A 22,793-nucleotide genomic window follows, 5' to 3' on the forward strand; every position below is an offset into this window, starting at 1 on the left:
ACCAGATACCTTCATCACATTCCTGGGTATCATACTAGACTCAGCCACCATGCTAGCTAGCCTGCTACGCCCAAGGTAGAAAACATTCTGATCAACATAATCTCTACATACAACTCGGTACTTGCAACCGCAAGAATTACAGTCTCTGCTTGGGTCACTGAATTTTGCCATTCGCATCATACCTCAAGGCCGGGCTTTCATCTCACAACTCCTTTACATGTTTCCCACTTTTAGACATGATGGACACAGGTCACCCCTGGATACCCAAGCCACGGCAGGCGTAATTATGTGGAGAAAAATTTTAACCACCTTGAATGGTAAAAGCATGTTCCTTCCATAATTGTCTGACTCCTCACCTACCATTTGGTCAGACGCGGCGTCTACCACAGGTTTTGCAGCAATTTTTCAGGAACAAATAGCTTTGGGGCAGCTGGCCTTCAGAAGTTTCAGGACCTGGAGGGTTTTTCCACTACCTCAGCTCTGTTTGAGATATATCCCATCGTGACGGTTGCCGTGGCATGGGTGCATTTATGGGCAGGTTCGTCTGTACGTTGCTACTCAGACAACCAAGTAACTTGTCACATTATAAACAAGGCCGATCCAAATCACTGACTATTATGAGATTCTTGAGGAAACTCACTTGGCTGGCTGCATGTCATAATTTTCTCTTGTTTTGTATTCATGTTCCAGGTGTATGTAACACTGCTGCTGACAATTTGTCTCGCTTTAATTTCCAGGCTTTTCGTCAAATACTCCCGTCAGCCGCACTCACAGCCACGAACACCCCACTATTCCACCATCTAGTAATGGACTAGATGCTATTATGCAACATAGCAGAACATTGTCCCAATTAGCACTGTCTACTAATACCCGGGAAACTTACGATAGAGCTTTCATTTGATTTAAAGATTCCTTTCTGAACACAACATCTTACAACCTTTCATCGTGACATCCTGGTTGGGCTTTGCTTCTTTTTGCCACCTCAAACTCAAACTATCATACAACACAATCAAACCATATCTGACAGGCATCCAACATCACATGCTAACTTTACAACCAGACAAATCAAGTGTCCTCCTACCAATTAAGAACATCCTTAGGGGTATTCAGAGATCCGAACCCCCACGTACGGCCCAGAGGCTACCCATAGATTTCCATATTTTTAAAGACTTATACAATTCACTAGATTTAAACCCTTTGCCAACAACACAAACCTCATCGTTAAAACCGCCATATACGTAGCCTTGTTTATGGTTTCTTGAGACCAAGATAATTTACCGCCATCAGCACAACACAGTCCACTCACATCCTACTTCATTCACACTTAACAAAACACATGGACTATTATATCTTGACTCTGCCTCACTCCAAAACCAGTCAACATGCACTTTCAGTAGAGGTTAAGTACTATCCTACTCACAACAGGTGGAGCCCCATCAAACTACTGGACTCATATACCCAGCATAACAACGAACCACCTTCTCAACCACTTTCAGTCTACAAGGTTCGGTACTCACTACCACCACCTTTATGACACACGTCAGGTCTTTACTTACACAGCTGGGCCTCAAATCAGCTAACTATTCGGGCCACTCCTTCCGCATAGGAGCGGCCTCCACAGCATCCAGTGCAAACATTCCAGTTCATGTTATCAAGTCACTAGGGCGCTGGAAATCATCGGCTTACTCTAGATACATACCTAACCCGGTACAAGAAGTAAGAAATGCCTTTCAAGACATGTCTGGTTAAAGTATGTATATTGCTGGTATGTAATAAATTTGATTTTCTACTTTTGCCCTCTTTATTTACAGGCCTACCTCATCGTCGGTTCCGGCACACCACAACCGACTTGCTCTTTTAATACCATCCTACACTTATCAGTGTTTGTATCTTCTGTACTATCATGAGCCCTTAACACAAGTATTAAGGCCTTTTGGCCTGTAATTGTGGGAGGGGCGTATGACACACCTCTTCCCTACTTAAGGGACACCCCTTACCTGGCTCCATATCGTTCGAGGTCAGCGCTGCATCACCCTCCCACCCACTCCTCATTATTAACTCCTTTTCTCATTACATTTCTTCTTGGTGGGCCCTCTTTATTTACAGGCCTACCTCATCGTCCGTTCCGGCACACCACAACCGACTTGCTCTTTTAATACCATCCTACACTTATCAGTGTTTGTATCTTCTGTACTATCATGAGCCCTTAACACAAATATATATTTATATTTCATCTGGGGTGGCAAGACAGCCTTACATATTACATGCGACAATATATGGCGCAATGACTTATGAAGCTGGCAGGTTTTTTGTTTTTTCAGGGCTGCTTTGTATCACCAGTCCGGCCCTGCATGTATAGGTGTGTCGGGATTTCGGGGGGCTAAAGACCTTATTTTGAGTGTGCATTACAGTTTTCCAACTTGGAATTTTCCCAGCTGGTCATAATGCACCCATTTCCTATTTGGGACATTTTTTAAGCCGGTCAATGTAATTTACCCCCCCATCAAACCATATATTTTTGAAAAGTGGACACAGTAGGGTATTTCAAATGGTGGTATTTTAACACTTTCAATGCACTAATTCTTCCACCAGTCTTTGTCAAACTTTTGGGTAATAGTTTTCTTTATTTCCTTTGAGCAGGGTCCTCTTTAACCTTTCGTTCCTGCAAGTGTTCTTGTAATTGTCCTATTTATAGTTAAATCCCCCCTCATAATATTGTAAATCGTTCTATAAATGGCAATAATAATGTGTATGTTACACTTCCTTAAGTATTGCAATACTCTTGTCTCTCAGTTTTCTAACTGGTGTGCTAATGGAGATTAGACTTGTGCATAATGCTGGTATCAACAAACAAATCGATCCTTCTGGGATTTGCCTGTGGTGTCTTATTGATTGAAAATCAAGTCTATTATTGATGTTACTTAGGCTACAAAAGCATAGTTATTCACTAAAGTGAGAATTGTCAGGGATTTAAAGCACCTTTTAAATTTAATATAAAAATAGCCAAACTGAAAATGAGAAATCTTTAAGTTGGTTATTGGGACCTATATTTGAAATTCACTCAATATTATAATACCCTGATTTCAATGATACCTAAATAGTAATGTATTCAGCAGGAGGGAGTACCGGGAATGAGAATAAAAAAAATATATATATATATATATATATATATATCTATATATATCTCTTCATTAACCCCTTAAGGACAGCGGGTGTTCTATGCCCTCCTTAAGGAGGGGGCATAGAACGTACATGCCGGCAGTCGCAATCCTGGGGACTTTCTGACAGCCCCTAATGGCTGAACAAAAGTTTTATAAAGTAAATAAAAGTACTTTTAGAATGTGTGTATTTTGTTGTACCCTTCATCTAGTCTCGACTGTTTGGGTATGTAACTGCTGAACAGCGTAATTTATTAATGTGACACTGGGGTTCTCGGGGGAACGTACAACTCGTCGCCCGAACTGCGAGCTATAATCACCAAGCACCTAACAGTTTGGAAGGAACCAAACGAATGGGTAGATGAAATACCAGCTTTCATTACAATTGGTATGTTTAAAATGGAATGCGGCAAAAATGTGATTCTTTGTTATACTAATTTGCATATGCCCACCCAGAATCATTGTCAGTAGTAACATCACTGCAAATTTGTGATTTCTGTAGGAAAAGCAAGTATTGTTGCTTGACTGGTGTGCAGATTTTTGTTTAACCCCTTAAGACCGCAGCCAAATGTACAAGTTGTGATCCCAAAAAAACGTAAACAAAACCTGGCATTTGTGCTATATGTCTGTCCAACCGTAATTGACCTCTTTCATATTAAATGCACCTACACTTATTCTATGTCATTTTATTCAGGGGAAACAGGGCTTTCGTTTAACATCAAATATTTAGGTGTGGAACATAATTTAATATTAAAAAAATATATATTTTTTTTAGTTCTACGTGACATTTTAACTGAATGTCAAAATACTGTTTGCTTTTACTGCAATATTTGTATTCAGCGATGTCTCACGTGTAAAACAGTACCCCCTATGTACAGGTTTTATGGTGTTTTGGGAAGTTACAGGGTCAAATATAGCATGTTACATTTTTCAGTTTTTTTCACATTGAAATTCGGCAAATTGGTTACGTTGCCTTTGAGACCATATGGTAGCCCAGGATTAAGAATTACCTCCATGATGGCATACCATTTGCAAAAGTAGACAACCCAAGGTATTGCAAATGGAGTATGTCCAGTCTTTTTTAGTAGCCACTTGGTCACAAACACTGGCCAAAGTTAGTGTTAATATTTGAAAATGCAAAAAACTAATTTGAACGCAAATTTTGGCCAGTGTTTGTGACTAAGTAAATAGGGTCTTTATAGGTACAATGTGGACCTTGAGTGAGTGTTCTTATGTTCTTTCTTTGGGATCTCAGTAGTCGAATATGGAATACAAAAGCAGAGAGGAGAGACCAATAGTGCAAAACCGTAATGCGGAAAGGATCACGAACAACACAGACGTGGAGAAGTGCCAACTTACAATTTAAAGAGCTAAGCCCAGCTCTAGGTAAAACAGCATACAGTGGTATTTAGTACCCCCCACATGTAGGATATTGCTGGACAATTGGAGGTGTCTTCACAAGATTCTTTACACCATCCCAGACAGACGTCAGCATATAAAAGATGGAAAAACCCAATGGTGCAATAACTTTGGTAATACTGCAACAACAGACAACACTGAGGTCCTAAGAGTGCCAACTTACAATTTAAAGAGCTATGACCAGCTCTGAGTAAAACAGCATACAGTGGTATTTTAACTCCCCACGTGTAGGATATTCCTCTAATGATGCTTGCAGTGCCGGTCTTATGAAAATAAAATCACAAGAGAGGGCCCATAGTGTTTTCCATATATAAAATGACAGTGGAATAAAAATGAAACGTACTTACAGTGTTCAGAGCAGCCACACTGCTCTATGAACCAAGCGTGGGTGGAATAATCCCCACCAGGGATTTCTTTTGAAGTACTGGATCTTGTTTAAAAAATCAGCCAGGATAAAACAGCAACATATAAAGTAAATGTACTAACCAAAGATAAGTGGTAGTCACAAAATACTTTAATTAAAAACAAAGTAAAAATACAAGTAAAAAAACGCGTTTTGCCAAACAGTAGGCTTTTTCAAGTGTAGAGTAAATAATCCTGGCTATTCACATTATATAGGCAGCTAATTTGCAATGAATTTCAAAGATTAGCGCCAAAATGGCATCATTACCACGTGACCGCAGTCACATGACTTTCAGTTATACATATGATAGGTGGACATATTAAAATAGTGAGAAAAAAAAATGTGTTTTTATATTTTAATAGTATAGGGTAGTACTAAACCGACATATGACATGAGGGGTATAAAAATAAATAGACTTTTATGCGAAGGAGGGAAGAAATTAGGTTGTGAAATGAAAGGTTAAAGGTCGCGAGGGCGCGGACGTTTTTAAACCAATAAGGTGGGCGGGGTTGGCATAATGCTGTGTGTATTCCCTGGGAATGCAGGGAAATGTAGTCCTGGTCACATGACATTCGTTTACACATATAATAGGTGGACAAGTTAAAACAGTAAAAAATAATAGTTTCAATATTTTAATAGTATAGGTTAGTACTAAGTCTACATATGACCTAGGGGAGATAGAAAGAAATAAACTTTTAGCGAGGGAGGGAAGAAATTAGGTGATGAAATGGCAGGTGAAAGGTCGCGAGGGCGCGGCCATTATAAACTAATAAGGCGGGCGGATGGGCGGGTTCTACATAATGCACTGTGTATTTGCTGGGCATAGAGGGAAATGTAGTCCTGATAACGTCCAAAATGAAAGATGTGATTAGAACGCTACAAATAGCGTGAATAGGGGTGTGGGGACAATCTTAGTAAAGTGGAGTGTAAATAGAGCGGCCATATTATTGAAGGGCAAAAGGGGTGAAATGTAAGGGTGGGCACTATATTTAACCCCTTAAGACCGCAGCAAAATGTACAAGTTGTGATCCAAAAAAAACGTAAACAAAACCTGGCATTTGCGCTATATGTCTGTCCAACCGTAATTCACCTCTTTCATATTAAATGCACCCACACTTATTATATATCATTTTATTCAGGGGAAACAGGGCTTTCATTTAACATCAAATATTTAGGTATGGAACATAACTTAATATGAATACAATATAAAAAAATGAGAGAAAATAAGATTTTTTTTACATTTTCTTAGTTCTATGTGACATTCTAACTGTGAATGTCATAATACTGTTTGCTTTTACTGCAATAAAATACACATATTTGTATTCAGCGATGTCTCACGTGTAAAATAGTACCCCCTATGTACAGGTTTTATGGTGTTTTGGGAAGTTACAGGGTCAAATAAAGCATGTTACACTTTTCAGTTTTTTCACATTGAAATTTGCCAGTTTGGTTACGTTGCCTTTGAGACTGTATGGTAGCCCAGGAATGAGAATTACCCCCATGATGGCATACCATTTGCAAAAGTAGACAACCCAAGGTATTGCAAATGGGGTATGTCCAGTCTTTTTTAGTAGCCACTTGGTCACAAACACTAGCCAAAGTTAACGTTAATATTTGTTTGTGTGTGAAAAATGCAAAAAACTAATTTGAAAGCCAATTTTGGCCAGTGTTTGTGACTAAGTGGCTACTAAAAAAGACTGAACATACCCCATTTGCAATACCTTGGGTTGTCTACTTTTGCAAATGGTATGCCATTATGGAGGTAATTCTTATTTCTGGGCTACTATACGGTCTCAAACCCAACGTAACCAATCTGGCGAATTTCATTGTGAAAAAACTGAAACGCAAGCCTTATGTTTGACTCTGTAACTTTTGAAAACACCCTAAAACCTGTACATGAGGGGTACTGTTATACTCAGGAGACTTTGCTGAACACAAATATTTGTGTTTCAAAACAGTAAAAAGTATTACAGCAAAAATATCGTCAGTGTAAGTGCCTTTTGTGTGCGAAAAATGCAATAAATTTCACTTTCCCTGACGATATCATTGTTGTAATACATTTTACGGTTTTGAAACACAAATATTTGTGTTCAGCAATGTCTCCCGAGTAAAACAGTACCCCCCATGTACAGGTTTTATAGTGTCTTGGAAAGTTATAGGGTTAAATATAGTGCTAGCAAATTAAATTCCCTATACTTTCGGCCTGGATTGTTAGGCAGGTCCCGCTAATTGTAATTAATTAGGATACCTAATTATGTAAAATTATTACATAAATATATATGTAAAATTATTATATATACACGTGTGTGGATATATATATGTATATATATATATATGTATATAATTTTTTTACAATTATTTTTATTTATATATAGGTATACATATAGTGATGTATACGTATATACTTAGGTATATACATATATATATTATTTCGTTCTACGTGTATTTTGATATCAATATATATATATTAATATCAAAATACAGTTAGAACGAAATTACACACATATACCGTATTTTTCGCTCCATAAGACGCACTTTTTTTCCCCTCAAAAGTGAGGGGAAATGTCTGTGCGTCTTATGGAGTGAATATGAAGCTTTACTTACCTGTCTTGCAGCGTTGGCCGGCAGCACAGGGCGCACCGCGGTAGTGGAACTTGAATTTCATGTTCCGGTTTCCGGCGGGACTGAAAGGAAGTGCGCACAAGCTGAGTGCGCACTTCCTTTCAGTCCCGCCGGAAACCGGAACATGAAATTCAAGTTCCACTACCGCGGTGCGCCCTGTGCTGCCGGCCAACGCTGCAAGACAGGTAAGTAATTATAGGACAAGGGGAGGGGGACAGTATGGGAGGGGGATAAAGTCTATGGGGAGGGAGGGGGGGTGGAAGTCTATGGGGAGGGGGGGTTGAAGTCTATGGGGAGGGGGGGTGGAAGTCTATGGGGAGGGGGGGTGGAAGTCTATGGAGAGGGGGGGAGATGAAGTCTGTGGGGAGGGGGGGGAGATGAAGTCTGTGGGGAGGGGGGGGAGATGAAGTCTGTGGGGAGGGGGGGGAGATGAAGTCTGTGGGGAGGGGGGGAGATGAAGTCTGTGGGGAGGGGGGGAGATGAAGTCTATGGGAGAGAGGAGAAGACTATGGAAGGGGGGGACACTATGGGACAGGGGAGAAAAAAAAATATTCTGTACAAACTGTCCCATAGTAAGAAACACTATGGGACAGTTTGTTCAGAATATTTTTTTTCTGGGTTTCTTCCTCTAAAAACTAGGTGCGTCTTATGGTGAGGTGCGTCTTATGGAGCGAAAAATACGGTATATATTTTTAATTATTTTTTAAATTTTTTTATTTATTTTTTTAACATATTTATATTTTTTTTATTATAAAATATATATATATATAATTATAATTATGTATATATTTAATCAATATCCTTCTACGTGTATTTTGATATTAATATATATATAATTATATATATAAATATTAAAATACACTTAGTGTATGTGTAAATGTGTGTGTCTATATATATATATATATACTTAGATCATATATATAATATATATATAAATGATCTAAGTATATTTGATGTGTAACTGTAATTTATTTTATTTTTAACTTTAAGGGGTTAAGAGGGGAGCAGAGGGGCAGAGACAGTGTCAGCCAGTGATTTTACATCAAAACAGAATATGTGTACACAACCCCAGTGAAAAAACAGTGATGATTAATAAACAAAAAGTGGAACTTCCCTTTGTGGGGTGATTTTACATCACTGGCTGACACACAGGATCAGTGATCACAGTGACAGGCTGTCACTGTGATCACCTCCTGCAGATCACGGTAATTGGCCACAGGGGGAGTGCCTGGGTAGCCAGGCATGCCCCCCACCGTGATCTGCAGGGGGATCCTGCCTGCAGTTACTATGGGTCAGCCAATAGGCTGACACATAGTAACTTCTGATCGCAGTGACAGGCTGTCACTGCGATCAGATCACAGGGAGAGGCTGTCTCTGCATTCAGATCGCAGAGACAGCCTCTCCCTGCGATCATACTCTGCAGATCGCGGTCACTGACCGCAGGGGGACTGCCTGGGGGGCCAGGCATGTCCCCCGACCGCGATCTGCAGATTGAAAATGCCGCGGCTCCATGTGTCAGCCGATTTTAAAATCGGCTGACACATGGTAAATACCGATCGCAGTGACAGCCTGTCACTGCGATCGGAAGCTGCAGACCGCGGTCCCCAGGCAACGTCCTGCGGCGTTTAGAGCCGCCCAAATAAGGACGGCATAGTACGTCCTGCGGTCTTAAGGGGTTAAAGGGCAAAGGGGTGAAATGTAATTATGGTTGGAGGAGAACATACAGAATATTAAAACATTTTAAAAAAACAGTGACAATATAATACAATTTTATGTGCAAATATTAAAAATAAAGTTGCAGATTGTATATGGATAAATATTTCTAATAAAGGTTACAATGTATTTTGCTACTTTTAAAAGAATAATCCTAATAACCATATTAATTAAAAGTGAATATAAATTATTATGAAACAATACAAAGAATTACAAAAAATTAAAAAGGTCAAATTCTGCATTTAAGCCATCTGGGGTTAGTGTTTTAAGATTAAAAACCCATTCCATTTCGGCTTTTCCCAGAATATTTCTTATATCACCGCCTCGCCATGGAATATTGCATATTTGAATAGGGGTGAATTTAAGAACGTTGGGTTTTTTTTGGTGGTGTGTTAGAAAATGCTTGGACACGGTGTGATTTTCAAATCCAAGAAAAAAAGGAGCTATACATTAGAGGAAGGAGAGGTGGCAGAAGAGAGCAAGAGAGAAAGGTTAATAGAATAGAAAACCAAAAACCTATTTAAGAAAGGGGTATTTTTAATCTATCCCAACAAACACTTACATCCTATTTATATGTGTAAACCAATGTCATGTGACCCGGACTACATTTCCCTGCATTCCCAGCGAATAGACACAGCATTATGCCTACCCGCCCTCCTTATTGGTTTAAAAACGGCCACGCCCTCGCGACCTTTAACCTTTCATTTCACAACCTAATTTCTTCCCTCCCTCGCATAAAAGTCTATTTCTTTTTATACCCCTCAGGTCATATGTGGGTTTAGTACTACCCTATACTATTAAAATATAAAAACAAATTATTATTTTTTCACTATTTTAATATGTCCACCTATCATATGTATAACTGAAAGTCATGTGACCGCGGTCACGTGGTAATGATGCCATTTTGGCGCCAATCTTTGAAATTCATTGCAAATTAGCTGCCTATATAATGTGAATAGCCAGGATTATTTACTCTACACTTGAAAAAGCCTACTGTTTGGCAAAACGCGTTGTGTATTTTTACTTTGTTTTTAATTAAAATATTTTGTGACTACCACTTATCTTTGGTTAGTACATTTACTTTATATGTTGCTGTTTTATCCTGGCTGATTTTTTTTTAAACAAGATCCAGTACTTCAAAAGAAATCCCTGGTGGGGATTATTCCACCCACGCTTGGTTCATAGAGCAGTGTGGCTGCTCTGAACACTGTAAGTACGTTTCATTTTTATTCCACTGTCATTTTATATATGGAAAACACTATGGGCCCTCTCTTGTGATTTTATTTTCATAAGACCGGCACTGCAAGCATCATTAGAGGAATATCCTACACGTGGGGAGTTAAAATACCACTGTATGCTGTTTTACTCAGAGCTGGTCATAGCTCTTTAAATTGTAAGTTGGCACTCTTAGGACCTCAGTGTTGTCTGTTGTTGCAGTATTACCAAAGTTATTGCACCATTGGGTTTTTCCATCTTTTATATGCTGACGTCTGTCTGGGATGGTGTAAAGAATCTTGTGAAGACACCTCCAATTGTCCAGCAATATCCTACATGTGGGGGGTACTAAATACCACTGTATGCTGTTTTACCTAGAGCTGGGCTTAGCTCTTTAAATTGTAAGTTGGCACTTCTCCACGTCTGTGTTGTTCGTGATCCTTTCCGCATTACGGTTTTGCACTATTGGTCTCTCCTCTCTGCTTTTGTATTCCATATTCGACTACTGAGATCCCAAAGAAAGAACATAAGAACACTCACTCAAGGTCCACATTGTACCTATAAAGACTTTTTCATCTCCCTTTATTTTATTTAGCGCACCCTGTATTTGTTGTCGTTTGTGACTAAGTGGCTACTAAAAAAAACTGAACATACCCTGGGTTGTCTGCTATTGCAAATGGTATGCCATCATGAGGATAATTTTCATTCCTGGGCTACCATACGGTCTCAAAGGCAACCTGGCGAATTTTAATGTGAAAAAAACTGAAACGCAAACCTTATATTTGACTCTGTACTTTTGAAAACACCATAAAACCTGTACATGAGGGGTACTGTTATACTCAGGAGACTTCGCTGAACACAAATATTAGTGTTTCAAAACAGTAAAACGTATCACAACAATTATATCGTCAGTGTAAGTGCCATTTGTGTGTGAAAAGTGTCACTGTCACTGACGATATCGTCGTTGTAATATATTTTACTGTTTTGAAACACTATTTGTGTTCAGCGAAGTCTTCCGAGTAAAACAGTATCCCCCATGTACAGGTTTTATGGTGTCTTGGAAAGTTACAGGGTTAAATATAGTGCTAGATTAAATTCCCTGAACGTTCGGCCTGGGTTGTCAGGCAGGTCCTGCAAATTGTAATTAATAAAATGACCTAATTATGTAAAATTATTACATAAATATATACGTAGAATTATATGTGTGTGTGTGTATATATATATATATATATATATATATATATATATAATGTATAATTTTTTAAATTTATATATAGATATATATATTTCGTTCTACATGTATTTTGATATCAATATATATATTAATTTTAAAATACAGTTAGAACGAAATTACGCATGTTTATATATTTTTTATCTATTTTTTTTTTTTTACGTATTTATATATTTATTTTTATTATATATTTAATCAATGTCATTGTACGTGTATTTTGATATTAATATATATATATATATATATATATATATATAATTATGTATATATTAATATTAAAATACACGTAGACAGTGTATATGTATTTATGTGTATCTATATACTTAGATCATATATATAATAAATATATATGATCTAAGTATATATAATCTTATTTTTACACTGTTTAAACATTTTACTTAATTTTTTCAGGCAGCAGGGGGAGTACCTGTCATTACAGGCACTCCCCCTGCTGGCAATGCCTTGGACGGCTATGCCGTCCATGTGATCGCGGGGTCCTCGCAAGGACCTTGCGATCACATGGCCCTGGGGGGCTGAAGAGGACGGAGGGGGACTCCCTGGGCTCCCAGGTAAGTCCCCCATACCGAGATCGCCGGCGACCGGGTAAGTACAAAAGATCGCAGGGCGTTCTATGCCGTCCTGCGGCGTTTAGAGCCACCAAAACAAGGACGGCATAGGACGCCCTGCGGTCTTAAGGGGTTAACATTGTATTAAAAAATAAATATATACTTGGCACTCACCCTTTCTTTAATCCAGGTAGTATATGCCTTGGTGCAATCCCGCGTTAAAAATTTATATTTTTGAAAAAGAGGTACTCTGACAGGTCTTTTCAATGAAAAAAAATTTTGTGTCGTTTTGTTCCATAGTTACATCGCAAAAAAAATAAAAAAAATAAAATTTCAATCGACGTTTTGATCCTTAGGGTATTTTTTTAAGATCAGAAAAATAGACAACTCAAAGTATTGCAAATGGGGTATGTTTGTTTGTGGTGGGTTGTTGTTTTTTTTTTGGGGGGGGGTTGAGTATCCATTTAGTCACAAACACTGAGTCTAATTAAATGCTTGCCTTTAATTTGGGGGTATATCTACTAAACCGTGCTGATTTGTATTTAGACAGTGGAGGTATTAACCCCTTCGTAGCAAGACTGAATTGTCTCTCAAACATCCACATATACCTGACCAAGGTAAATATGGGGGTATTGATGTACTCAGAAGACATACTAAGTATTATATAGCCGTAGCGCACACAAGGTTTGCAAAATATCCTGTAAAAACACACTGTATCAAAAAGGCAGAAATTATGCTTATTATCACTACACTAGGTACAAACTTGCAAAACAAATTGTAAAATTGTATTCCTTGTATTTTGTGAACTGTAATTTTCAAAATAACATAAATAGTTATGTACTGTGTAAAGCAAGACACATGAATTAATTTATTTTGAATTACTGTTCCAAAGTTGGACATATGAAAATGTTATTGCCAAAACTGTGAAAATATTTTTTTTATTTATTAAATGAGAATTTATATATTAAATTAAAGCGCCTTTTGTCCTTTAACCCCTTAAGGACCAAACTTCTGGAATAAAAGGGAATCATGACATGTCACACATGTCATGTGTCCTTAAGGGGTTAAATAAAGGTATAGAATGTGTGCAATAAATATGAAAAATACAAATTTTAATTGAACCCAAACATAAAAAAAATGCTAAATTTGCTCTGTCCTCAAATGTATGTCCTGCTTCGAAAGCTGCTCTCTTAACCCCTTAAGGACACATGACGTGTCTGACATGTCACGATTCCCTTTTATTCTAGAAGTTTGGTCCTTAAGGGGTTAAAGAGACTCTCCAGTGCCAGGAAAACAATCCGTTTTCCTGGCACTGCAGGTCCCTTCCCACCACCCATCCCCGGTTGCTAAAGAGGTGAAAACTCCATCAGTGACTTACCTGCAACCCCTGCCGATGTCCCTCGGCGGTGGTTTCCGGACGCTGCCACTCCTTCCCTTCATCACGTCAGCCGGCGCATGCGCATTAAAGCTCTCCATAGGAAAGCATTGAAAATGCTTTTCAATGCTTTCCTATGGGGAATTGAGCGACGCTAGAGGTCCTCACACAGCGTGAGGATGTCCAGCGACGCTCTCGCACCGGAAGCAGGAAGTGCCCTCTAGTGGCTGTCTAGTAGACAGACCGCCACTAAAGGAGGAGATAACCCTGCAAGGTAATTATTGCAGTTTGTGAAAACTGCAATAATTACAGATGCAGGGTTAAGGGTAGTGGGAGTTGGCACCCAGCCCACTCCAATGGGCAGAAGTGGTCTGGGTGCCTGGAGTGTCCCTTTAATATGTTAGGGTATTTTAGAAGAAAATAAACTTTTATACTTGTAGTGTATTCCTAACACTAGGTGACCAATCTTCCTCTTGCCTTCTTTCAAAAAGAGTTGTTACTTACCCCTTTACCAAGCACAACTTAGGTCCACACTGGCTGCTCCCCCTCCTTGACTAAGATCATCAGAATTGAAATCCTCAGGTAATCCAATGCTTTTCTTGAAAGCATTGGGCGGTTAATGCGCACGCTGGACCATCACAGAGGAGCCTATGCCACCTATGAGATGATACTTGAGGTGTACAGTGGCAAAGGAGCCTCAGCACTGGAAAAAGATAAGTACATTTTTTTTTTTAAAAAAAGCTAGACGTGACTTCCCATAGGAAAGCATGGAATAATGCTTTCCTATAGGGAAATCCTTACGTGAGGTCAGCTGTTGCTGTGCATGTGCATTAGGTCTCCCATGTGGGTGGGGCCAAGCCAGAGCTGAGGGGCATCGCCGCTGGACCTGATCTTGTTTTCCTGGCACTAGTTTCACTTTAATAATATACTATCTGTTAAATTTAAAAGCACTGACATTTTACTCACCAATGGCCCCATCTAGGCTGTAAATGTTGACCTTCTCAGGACTCACCCACTGACGAATACTTGACTTTTCTGCCTGATTAGTTGGTGACGTTTTAACTCTATTTTTAAGGATTCTCCTGCAAAGCAGAATTGGTAGACTTTTAGCAGCTCACATATGGGATTATTTACTAAACAATGTGGAAAAATTTTGTCCAGACTGACAGAAGTGGGTGAAAATGACCAGATTCTAACTGGGTTTGCAGAAATCTTGCAGAAGTTTGGTGATGACCAATCGTACTCTTGTGTGTAAATTAATGTGATCTTCTTATTTGACGAAATACCGGATATTGCGTGGAGACAAGTAAAACGGATTGAAAAATTCACTTGCAGGTGAGTGGACAATTTGAGCCCTGATAGTTTTGTTATGAGAAACTACATGTTAATGTAATGTAGGAATAGTCATATTAAGCACTACTTTTAACTTGTTCATAGTAGCTGGAGCACTGGCAACAAAGGCCAAATATTTTATGCACTGTTTTGCAGAACCAGAAAATGTAAAAAAAGTTAAGCTTAATTGATACACTGTTGCAATTTGCACCTCTGTGTTCTAAGTGTTGGTCTGTGTGGCTGCAATACATATGGCTGACCACGGGATGGTGGCCATCTTGTTCACATGGACCAAAACCACAAAAATACTTCAGGGGGACATAGCCGCAAATGCCCTGGAACTATTTTCGGCATGAAAACCTTGCAGTTCTTGGTCAGTCTTCCAGCGGCAGTTAGCCGCAATTCTGTAAAACTATTTTCGGCTCTAGGACCATGCCTGCGGTCGGTAAAAACTATGACTTCCATAAAATGGCTGAACCGCTGAACTGATCTGGGTGAGTTTTGGATATGTTGGTCACCCAGATCAGGGGATGTAACATTTGTGGGGTTTTTAAAAAAGTGTTTTTTTTTCTGTGCTTGGAGATAATTATGGATTAGAATTAGTACAGTTACTGATCCAATTATATCTCAAGCAGGGAGGAGGGATTGTATGTTTGTTACGGGAGTATGTTTAAGGGATTGGAGAACTACATTCACTCCAGGGATTGCTATAATCACTATACTCCCCTGAGTATAATCACTAGCTCTTATAAAAGCTGTTCCTGCTACGCTCTCTGGACTAGGAGAGGTCTACCCACTGGAAGCTGGATCTTGGTCTTGGCTCCAGGGTGGGTGGAGAATGGCGATACCCCAACCAAGCTGCGGCAGTTCGTGGTGTCTACGGTGGTTTTGTTGTAGTACAGTGCTTATGGTGCTCACAAATACTAGGAAGCAACGATTGACGGAGGTACCCAGTCGGGGGTGCCAGGCGGTCCGTCACAACCACAACTAATTTAAGTGGTTGACAGAGTGCCTAAGGCTTGACACCATGCTCTGATTTCTGCTGTAATGTGAAATGTAATCATCAATTAACAATTACCATTTTGTCCAAATGGGGATGGTATTGATTGAGCGTGCATGCTAGTTAAAGCATGCCAAACACATTAAAGGGACACTGTAGGTACTCAGACCCCTTCAGCTCATTGTAGTGGTCTGAGTCCCTTCTCAGTTTCTGAGAAACTGCAATAATTACCTCTGAAAACCAACTCCTTCTCTAGTGACTGTTTAGAGGGACTTCTGGAATCAAAACAGACCATTGGTTTATCTGACTCTGGACGTCCTCACGCTCTCCATGAGGACCTCCAGCGTCAGATTTTTTTCCCCAACATAGATTAGGAAATCCTAATGCGAGTGTGGCCATTGCCACCGAGGGACATCTGATATGTCACGATTCCCTTTTATTCCAGAAGTTTGGTCCTTAAGGGGTTAAGGACCAAACTTCTGGAATAAAAGGGAATCATGACAAATCACACATGTCATGTGTCCTTAAGGGGTTAAGGAGATCTTTTGGCACACTTTGGTTTGCAAAAAGTATCTTGAACAGTAACATTGCCATAAGTGTGCCTGCAAGATTCTATTAATGAAGTAAGCTACACATAAAAAAAAAATCTTTTCGTATTAACATGGTATGCGCACCTATGGTCATCAGTGAAAGTCTCCAACTGAAAAAGTGTTTTATTGCGGTCTTTCAGGAGTTCATTGTGGTGGTCATACAAGGACTTTAGACTGTAATCTAAACTGTTAGATGGAGCCTATTAAAAAAAAAAAAAAATTAGTGGAGATTTGTATTTTCACATAATCAAAACATTAAGTGTGGAAGGTCTAAATTTTTTTGAGGTTTTTCAGGAAAAGCACAGTATTTTCTGAAATGGGTGATCTGATTAGAACATTTTTGCATTAATGAATTAAAGTAAGTTTGACAGACTTTGACTCACCTCTGGATCATTGTAATAATAAGATCTCCTGGCACTGGAAAGTGTTGGGGTGGCATTTAAGCGATTCCATGGATCTTCCCGCTGTGCTATGTAAGATGGTTTCTTGTAAGTTGCTTTCTGCAAGTCACAGGAGTGCAAATAATCAGAATAATGAATGCATATATGAATAAAATTATGTTCTCGTTAATTTTCTTAGAAGTGGTCAAATCTGCAAATCATCTGATTCATACCCTATTTTGTACAAATATTTTGGCATATTCAATATTCATTGCTGTGTTATTTTGTGTTAACATTTTGTAAAGTACGAGGGTGGAAACTTAGTCCTCCACTCATGGTCTCACCCAAAATCACTGTCTACCCCCTGACCCATCAATGGCTAGTGGGTGAGGAATTTTATATATGTATTAAGGCCGTTTGGCCTGTATTTGTGGGAGGGGCTTAAATTAATTCACTCCCCTATATAAGGGACACCCCTTACCTGACTCATATCACTTGAGGTCAGCATCAGAATGATTTCCACTTCCGGGTCATCCAGACGCCATTTTACCTGATTACTCCATGAGGTTTTTTAAGCAGAGCTGTGTCAGGAATCCAGCCACAGGCTTTTCCGGCCTACCACCTTCTTCAATCCATCACCGTGGATGGTGTCTAAGTGACTCACAAACCGTAAGTCGACCTACCCGTTACGCCAGGCATCAGTCCCACGGCACCATGCACGGGTCAGGTCCTCACTTTACGGCTGCATTTTGTCTAAATCTGTTCTAAAACCATTGCAAGTTCATGCATATCATTTGTTTAAACCCCCTACCGGCCATTCAGTGTACTACAGGCTTTTCAGACATTATTGCATTTCATGTACAAACCATCGAACCACTGCATTTTTGCCTACACACTGACCCCTACCGGTCATTCAGTGTACTACAGGCTTTTCAGACATTATTGCATTTCATGTACAAACCATCGAACCACTGCATTTTTGCCTACACACTGACCCCTACCAGTCATTCAGTGTACTACAGGCTTCTCAGACATTATTGCATTTCATGTAAAAACCAACCAACCACCGCATTTTTCACCTACACACTAACCCCTATCGGTCATTTGGTGTACTACAGGCATCTTAGATGTTTTTTGCATTTTCATGTACAAACCAATAAACCCCTGCATTTTCACCTACACACTGACCCCTACCGGTTTTTGGTATACTACAGGCTTCTTAGACATTATCGCATTTCATGTACAAATCAACGAACCACTGCATTTGCGCCTACGTACTGACCCCTACTGATCATTTGGTGTACTACATGCTTCTCAGACATTATTGCATTTCATGTACAAATCAAAGAACTGCATTTTCGCCTACACACTGACCCCTACTGGTCTTTTGGTGTACTACAGGCTTCTTGGATATTATCGCATTTCATGTACAAATCAACTAACCACTGCATTTGCGCCTACACACTGACCCCTACCGGTTATTCGGTGTACTACAGGCTTCTCAGACATTATTGCATTTCATGTACAAACCAACAAACCACTGCATTTTTCACCTACACACTGAGCCCTATCAGTCATTCGGTGTACTACAGGCTTCTAGGACGTTTTTGCTTTTCATGTACAAAACAATAAACCACTGCATTTTCACCTACACACTGACCCCTACCAGTCATTCAGTGTACTACAGGCTTCTCAGACATTATTGCATTTCATGTACAAACTAACAAACCACTGCATTTTTCACCTACACACTGACCCCTATCAGTCATTCGGTGTACTACAGGCTTCTAGGACGGTTTTGCTTTTCATGTACAAAACAATAAACCACTGCATTTTCACCTACACACTGACCCCTACCAGTCATTCAGTGTACTACAGGCTTCTCAGACATTATTGCATTTCATGTACAAACCAACTAACCACGGCATTTTCGCCTACATGCTGACCCCTACCGGTCAATCGGTATACTACAGGCTTCTCAGACTTTATTTCACTTCATAAGCAAACAAACTAACTACAGCATTTTCGCCTTTATACTGACTCCTATCTGTCAAACGGTAGGATTAACCCCTTAAGGACATATGACATGTGTGACATGTAATGATTCCCTTTTATTCCAGAAGTTTGGTCCTTAACCCCTTAAGGACCAAACTTCTGGAATAAAAGGGAATCATGACGTGTCACACACGTCATGTGTCCTTAAGGGGTTAAGGGGTTAAAGGGTATTTTAACATACAATCAACATTTCTGACCCCTACTGGTCAACAGCAAAACTGTCTTCACACGTCATATACAATTTACCAGCCAATATAAATTACACATAAGATTGTTTTAAACATAACCATAAACCATAAATTAAACTCCAGCACGGGCTCAACTTCAGGTTTAATTCACAATAATTTACATTTCACATAAAGACCAACAGTGGTTCTATCAACACTGCCACCTACAGGTCTGTCAAGTACATTGCCAATTTTCATGGGGTTTTACAAACACCAAAACACTGACACCTATAGGTCAACAGACAAACAACATTTCACATACCAATCAGTATCCAACTACACTGCCACCTATAGGGCACTCGGCAGATCTCCAGTGCACTTGCATTTTGCAACACCATGTTCACTGACCCCTACCATTCAATAAGACATACAACAATTCACATAGCAAGCACTATATCAACATCTGGTATAAATACATATATTATTACACAGTAGCAGATGCATCTGTATATACGTCACTGGTAATATAGTTCACATACATTTTTCACAGCACGCTGCTCACACAACAGACTTTCCCCTAGCAAGGGGACATACAACTTACAAGGTGGGGACAGACCACATTTTCACTTGTACATACGGCACTTAATGGGTTAAGATTGATACATATTTAACCAGTATGGCTACGATGTTTAATATTTACACATCACGGCACTTTACTTTTCACATATACTGTACGTATTAAGATAAGCTTGGTCTATGCCACATTTCCTTATGCCATACGGTTTTATCCATTCAGGTTACAGTTACTACTAAAAACTTATATGGATTGTCAGGTTCAATACCATACTACAAGGTGCATACACCTGCTCACGTAGTTATTCATCTCTTACCTTCCCTGGAATAGTAATAGTGTACTGGCAATTAGGGTTCTAGGGCCCAATAGGTATTACCCCCTTTTTTCTCTGCATTATGCTTCGGTTAGTGGTCCCGCGAGGCCAACATCCCGCCTTACACTCGGAGGCATACACCCCTCGGGCCACTCATGAGCTAGCCGCCTCGCATTGTATCATAGAGAGGGCCTCACCTGTCACTCCCCTTCCTATTTTCTGGTTACTGTCACCGAGAGGCCAACATCCTGGCACAACATTCAGTGGCCACAAAAAAATCCCCTCGCGCCAAGCATAGATAGAGCCTCTCAAGCCACTTGGCAACTAGCAGGGCCTCACCAGTCACCAAAAAACACCAAGCCTAATCGTTTCGCCTTACGGCTTAGCTAGAAAGCCAGTACAAGAACCCTGGGTACAAATAATAATTGCAATCTTTATTGTTATTTAAGTATTTCTCCAAAAGATGGTGAAGAATCGCCTCTTCCTAGCACCCCGGCTAGAATTGATACACCTTCAAGCAGAGGAGATGTTGCTAGTCCAGCAGCAATCAGATCCTGGACGATCCCACACATTACCACCGACCTAAGGAGGTGACAAATCCCCTACCCTGCTACAGCAAGGAAAGCAGAGTTATTCAAACTCCTCCATACATCAACGGATAACACGGAGGCAGGAGAAGGCCCAGCTACATCAACTCAGGTGACACCCAGGCTATGCTAGCCTCACTCATAAACTCATGAGCCAAAAAATAAAAAAATAAATAAAACATTTATGATAGACTGGCAATCTCGAGTTGGTCACCACAGCCCTCACAAGGCTGGGCCTCACGCTACTCTACAACCAGCACCAACCGAAACTCGGTTACCTGGTACAATCAATTCTTATGACACACAAGTCGTTAACCCTGCACGTATGATCCCAGCACATTGGGGAAGCAAGGCATATATATATGTATGATGTATCTGTGATGGTCAGATCCAAGGATTCCAGGTGAATCGGGAACTGACCATCCCTTGGTTGGGTTGGCATTTGGAATATGTAGAGATGTTTATTTGTGCAGGTACCCATACAGAAGGGAGTTTGTCCAAAACAAATGGACGAGCACTCTCAGGCTCCAGGTACCAGCACCTCTGAACTACCAGAGGCCATTGATATGAGTAGTTGCATTGCATATAGACTGTTGCATATATGTTCAAATGGTTCAGGGAACATGACAAACCATGTGTCCCAATACAACTTACAAATAACGTACTCACCATCTGTACACACTAATGCATTTTCAACACTACTGACTCATCACCCTTCCAGACTTGTAGTAGATTTACTAAAGCTCTGGAGCTTCAAAGGGCTCCCATACAGGTATCATAAAAACACCTTCAAGGAATATAGCATGCCCTCACTTACAGTCAGCACAACAAAACCATTGGCTGTAAACACACTCATAGCCAAGATTTGCAGAGGGGTCTTCCAATCTCCACCATTTACAGCATGGCACCAAACACATTGGTATTGTCACAAGGAATCTTCCCTTAAACAAAGACTAACCATAGACTTATTGGCACCACACACCTCCGCTACCCCAAGTCTCAACTCGCTCATACCCTCCGAGGAGTTTTCTTACTATACAACACCATTGATCTACCTTTACAGCTATCACTCAAGCATGGGTTGAAGCTTGGTTAAGTAAGACCAATATCATCAACGCAGTAAACGGCTACCATCTACCCTACACACTGGCCCTTACATGGCATAAATTGGGCAATCCTTTCCCTGCTCATCTTTCGAGCTAGTAGATTAGCCTACTATCGATATTCGCAGATACTCTGTGCTGGTTATGATAACATATCCAGAGGCCTTAGTCATACACTATCTAGAAGATATTTTTCACTAGAAGCCTCACGGCAGCTTAGTCTGGTTGACCACTTGGGCGTCCCAGTACCCCATAAGAAACAGAAGGCTCAGACACTATCATCACATTACTGGGCATATGACTTGAGTCGGCATCCATACACGCAAGTTACCACAAGACAAATAGGGAACATTCTCAACTACATAATTCACTACCTCCTGCTTAGTACTTACAAATGCAAGGAACTACAATCCCTACCAGGTTCCTTAATTTTGCCATGCCAATCATACCACAAGACCACGCTTTCACATCCAGAGTACTTTCCCCTTTTTTCCACACTTCCAACATGACGATCAGAGGATGTCCCATGACACCTCAGCAACAGCAGACCTGCACATGGGGGGAATTTCTTAACCACTTGGCATGGTAAAAGCATGTTCCTTCCAGGATTGTCTGACACTTCTCCAACCAGATGGTCAGATGCGGCATCTACCACGGGTTTGGCAGCGATCTACCGGGAACAATTGCTTTGGAGCTGTTGGCCATGGCATCCAGGTTTGGAATTTTTTCCACCACCTCAGCCCCTTTGGGAGATCTACCCCATTGTAGCAGCTGCTGTGGCATGGGGTAAATCATGGTCAGGGTCATCAATCCGTTGTTACTCAGACAACTAGGCACATGTCATATCATCAACAAACACCACTACTCATCCATAAGGTCATGATATTTCTGGGGAACTCACTTGGTTGGCCACTTATCACATTTCACTTTCATGTACCAGACGGGGGGTATACATCCCTGCCGACAATTGTCTCATTTATATTCCAGGCA

At 40.1% G+C, this 22,793-nt stretch overlaps 1 protein-coding gene across 1 annotated transcript in view; it reads right to left on the reverse strand.

Moving 5' to 3' along the window:
• The window catches only part of CFAP276 (cilia and flagella associated protein 276), a 39,546-nt gene that overhangs the window by 13,681 nt on the left and 3,072 nt on the right, over positions 1 to 22,793 (reverse strand). The window contains exons 2-4 of the mRNA XM_063444429.1: positions 17,008 to 17,124; positions 16,709 to 16,824; positions 14,669 to 14,784 (exon numbers count right to left, since the gene is read on the reverse strand). Of these exons, the coding sequence (XP_063300499.1) occupies positions 14,669 to 14,784; positions 16,709 to 16,824; positions 17,008 to 17,124 (349 nt within the window). The remainder of the gene's footprint in view (positions 1 to 14,668; positions 14,785 to 16,708; positions 16,825 to 17,007; positions 17,125 to 22,793) is intronic.

The sequence above is a fragment of the Pelobates fuscus genome, chromosome 1 (assembly GCF_036172605.1).
Source record: "Pelobates fuscus isolate aPelFus1 chromosome 1, aPelFus1.pri, whole genome shotgun sequence".
Taxonomy (NCBI): domain Eukaryota; kingdom Metazoa; phylum Chordata; class Amphibia; order Anura; family Pelobatidae; genus Pelobates; species Pelobates fuscus.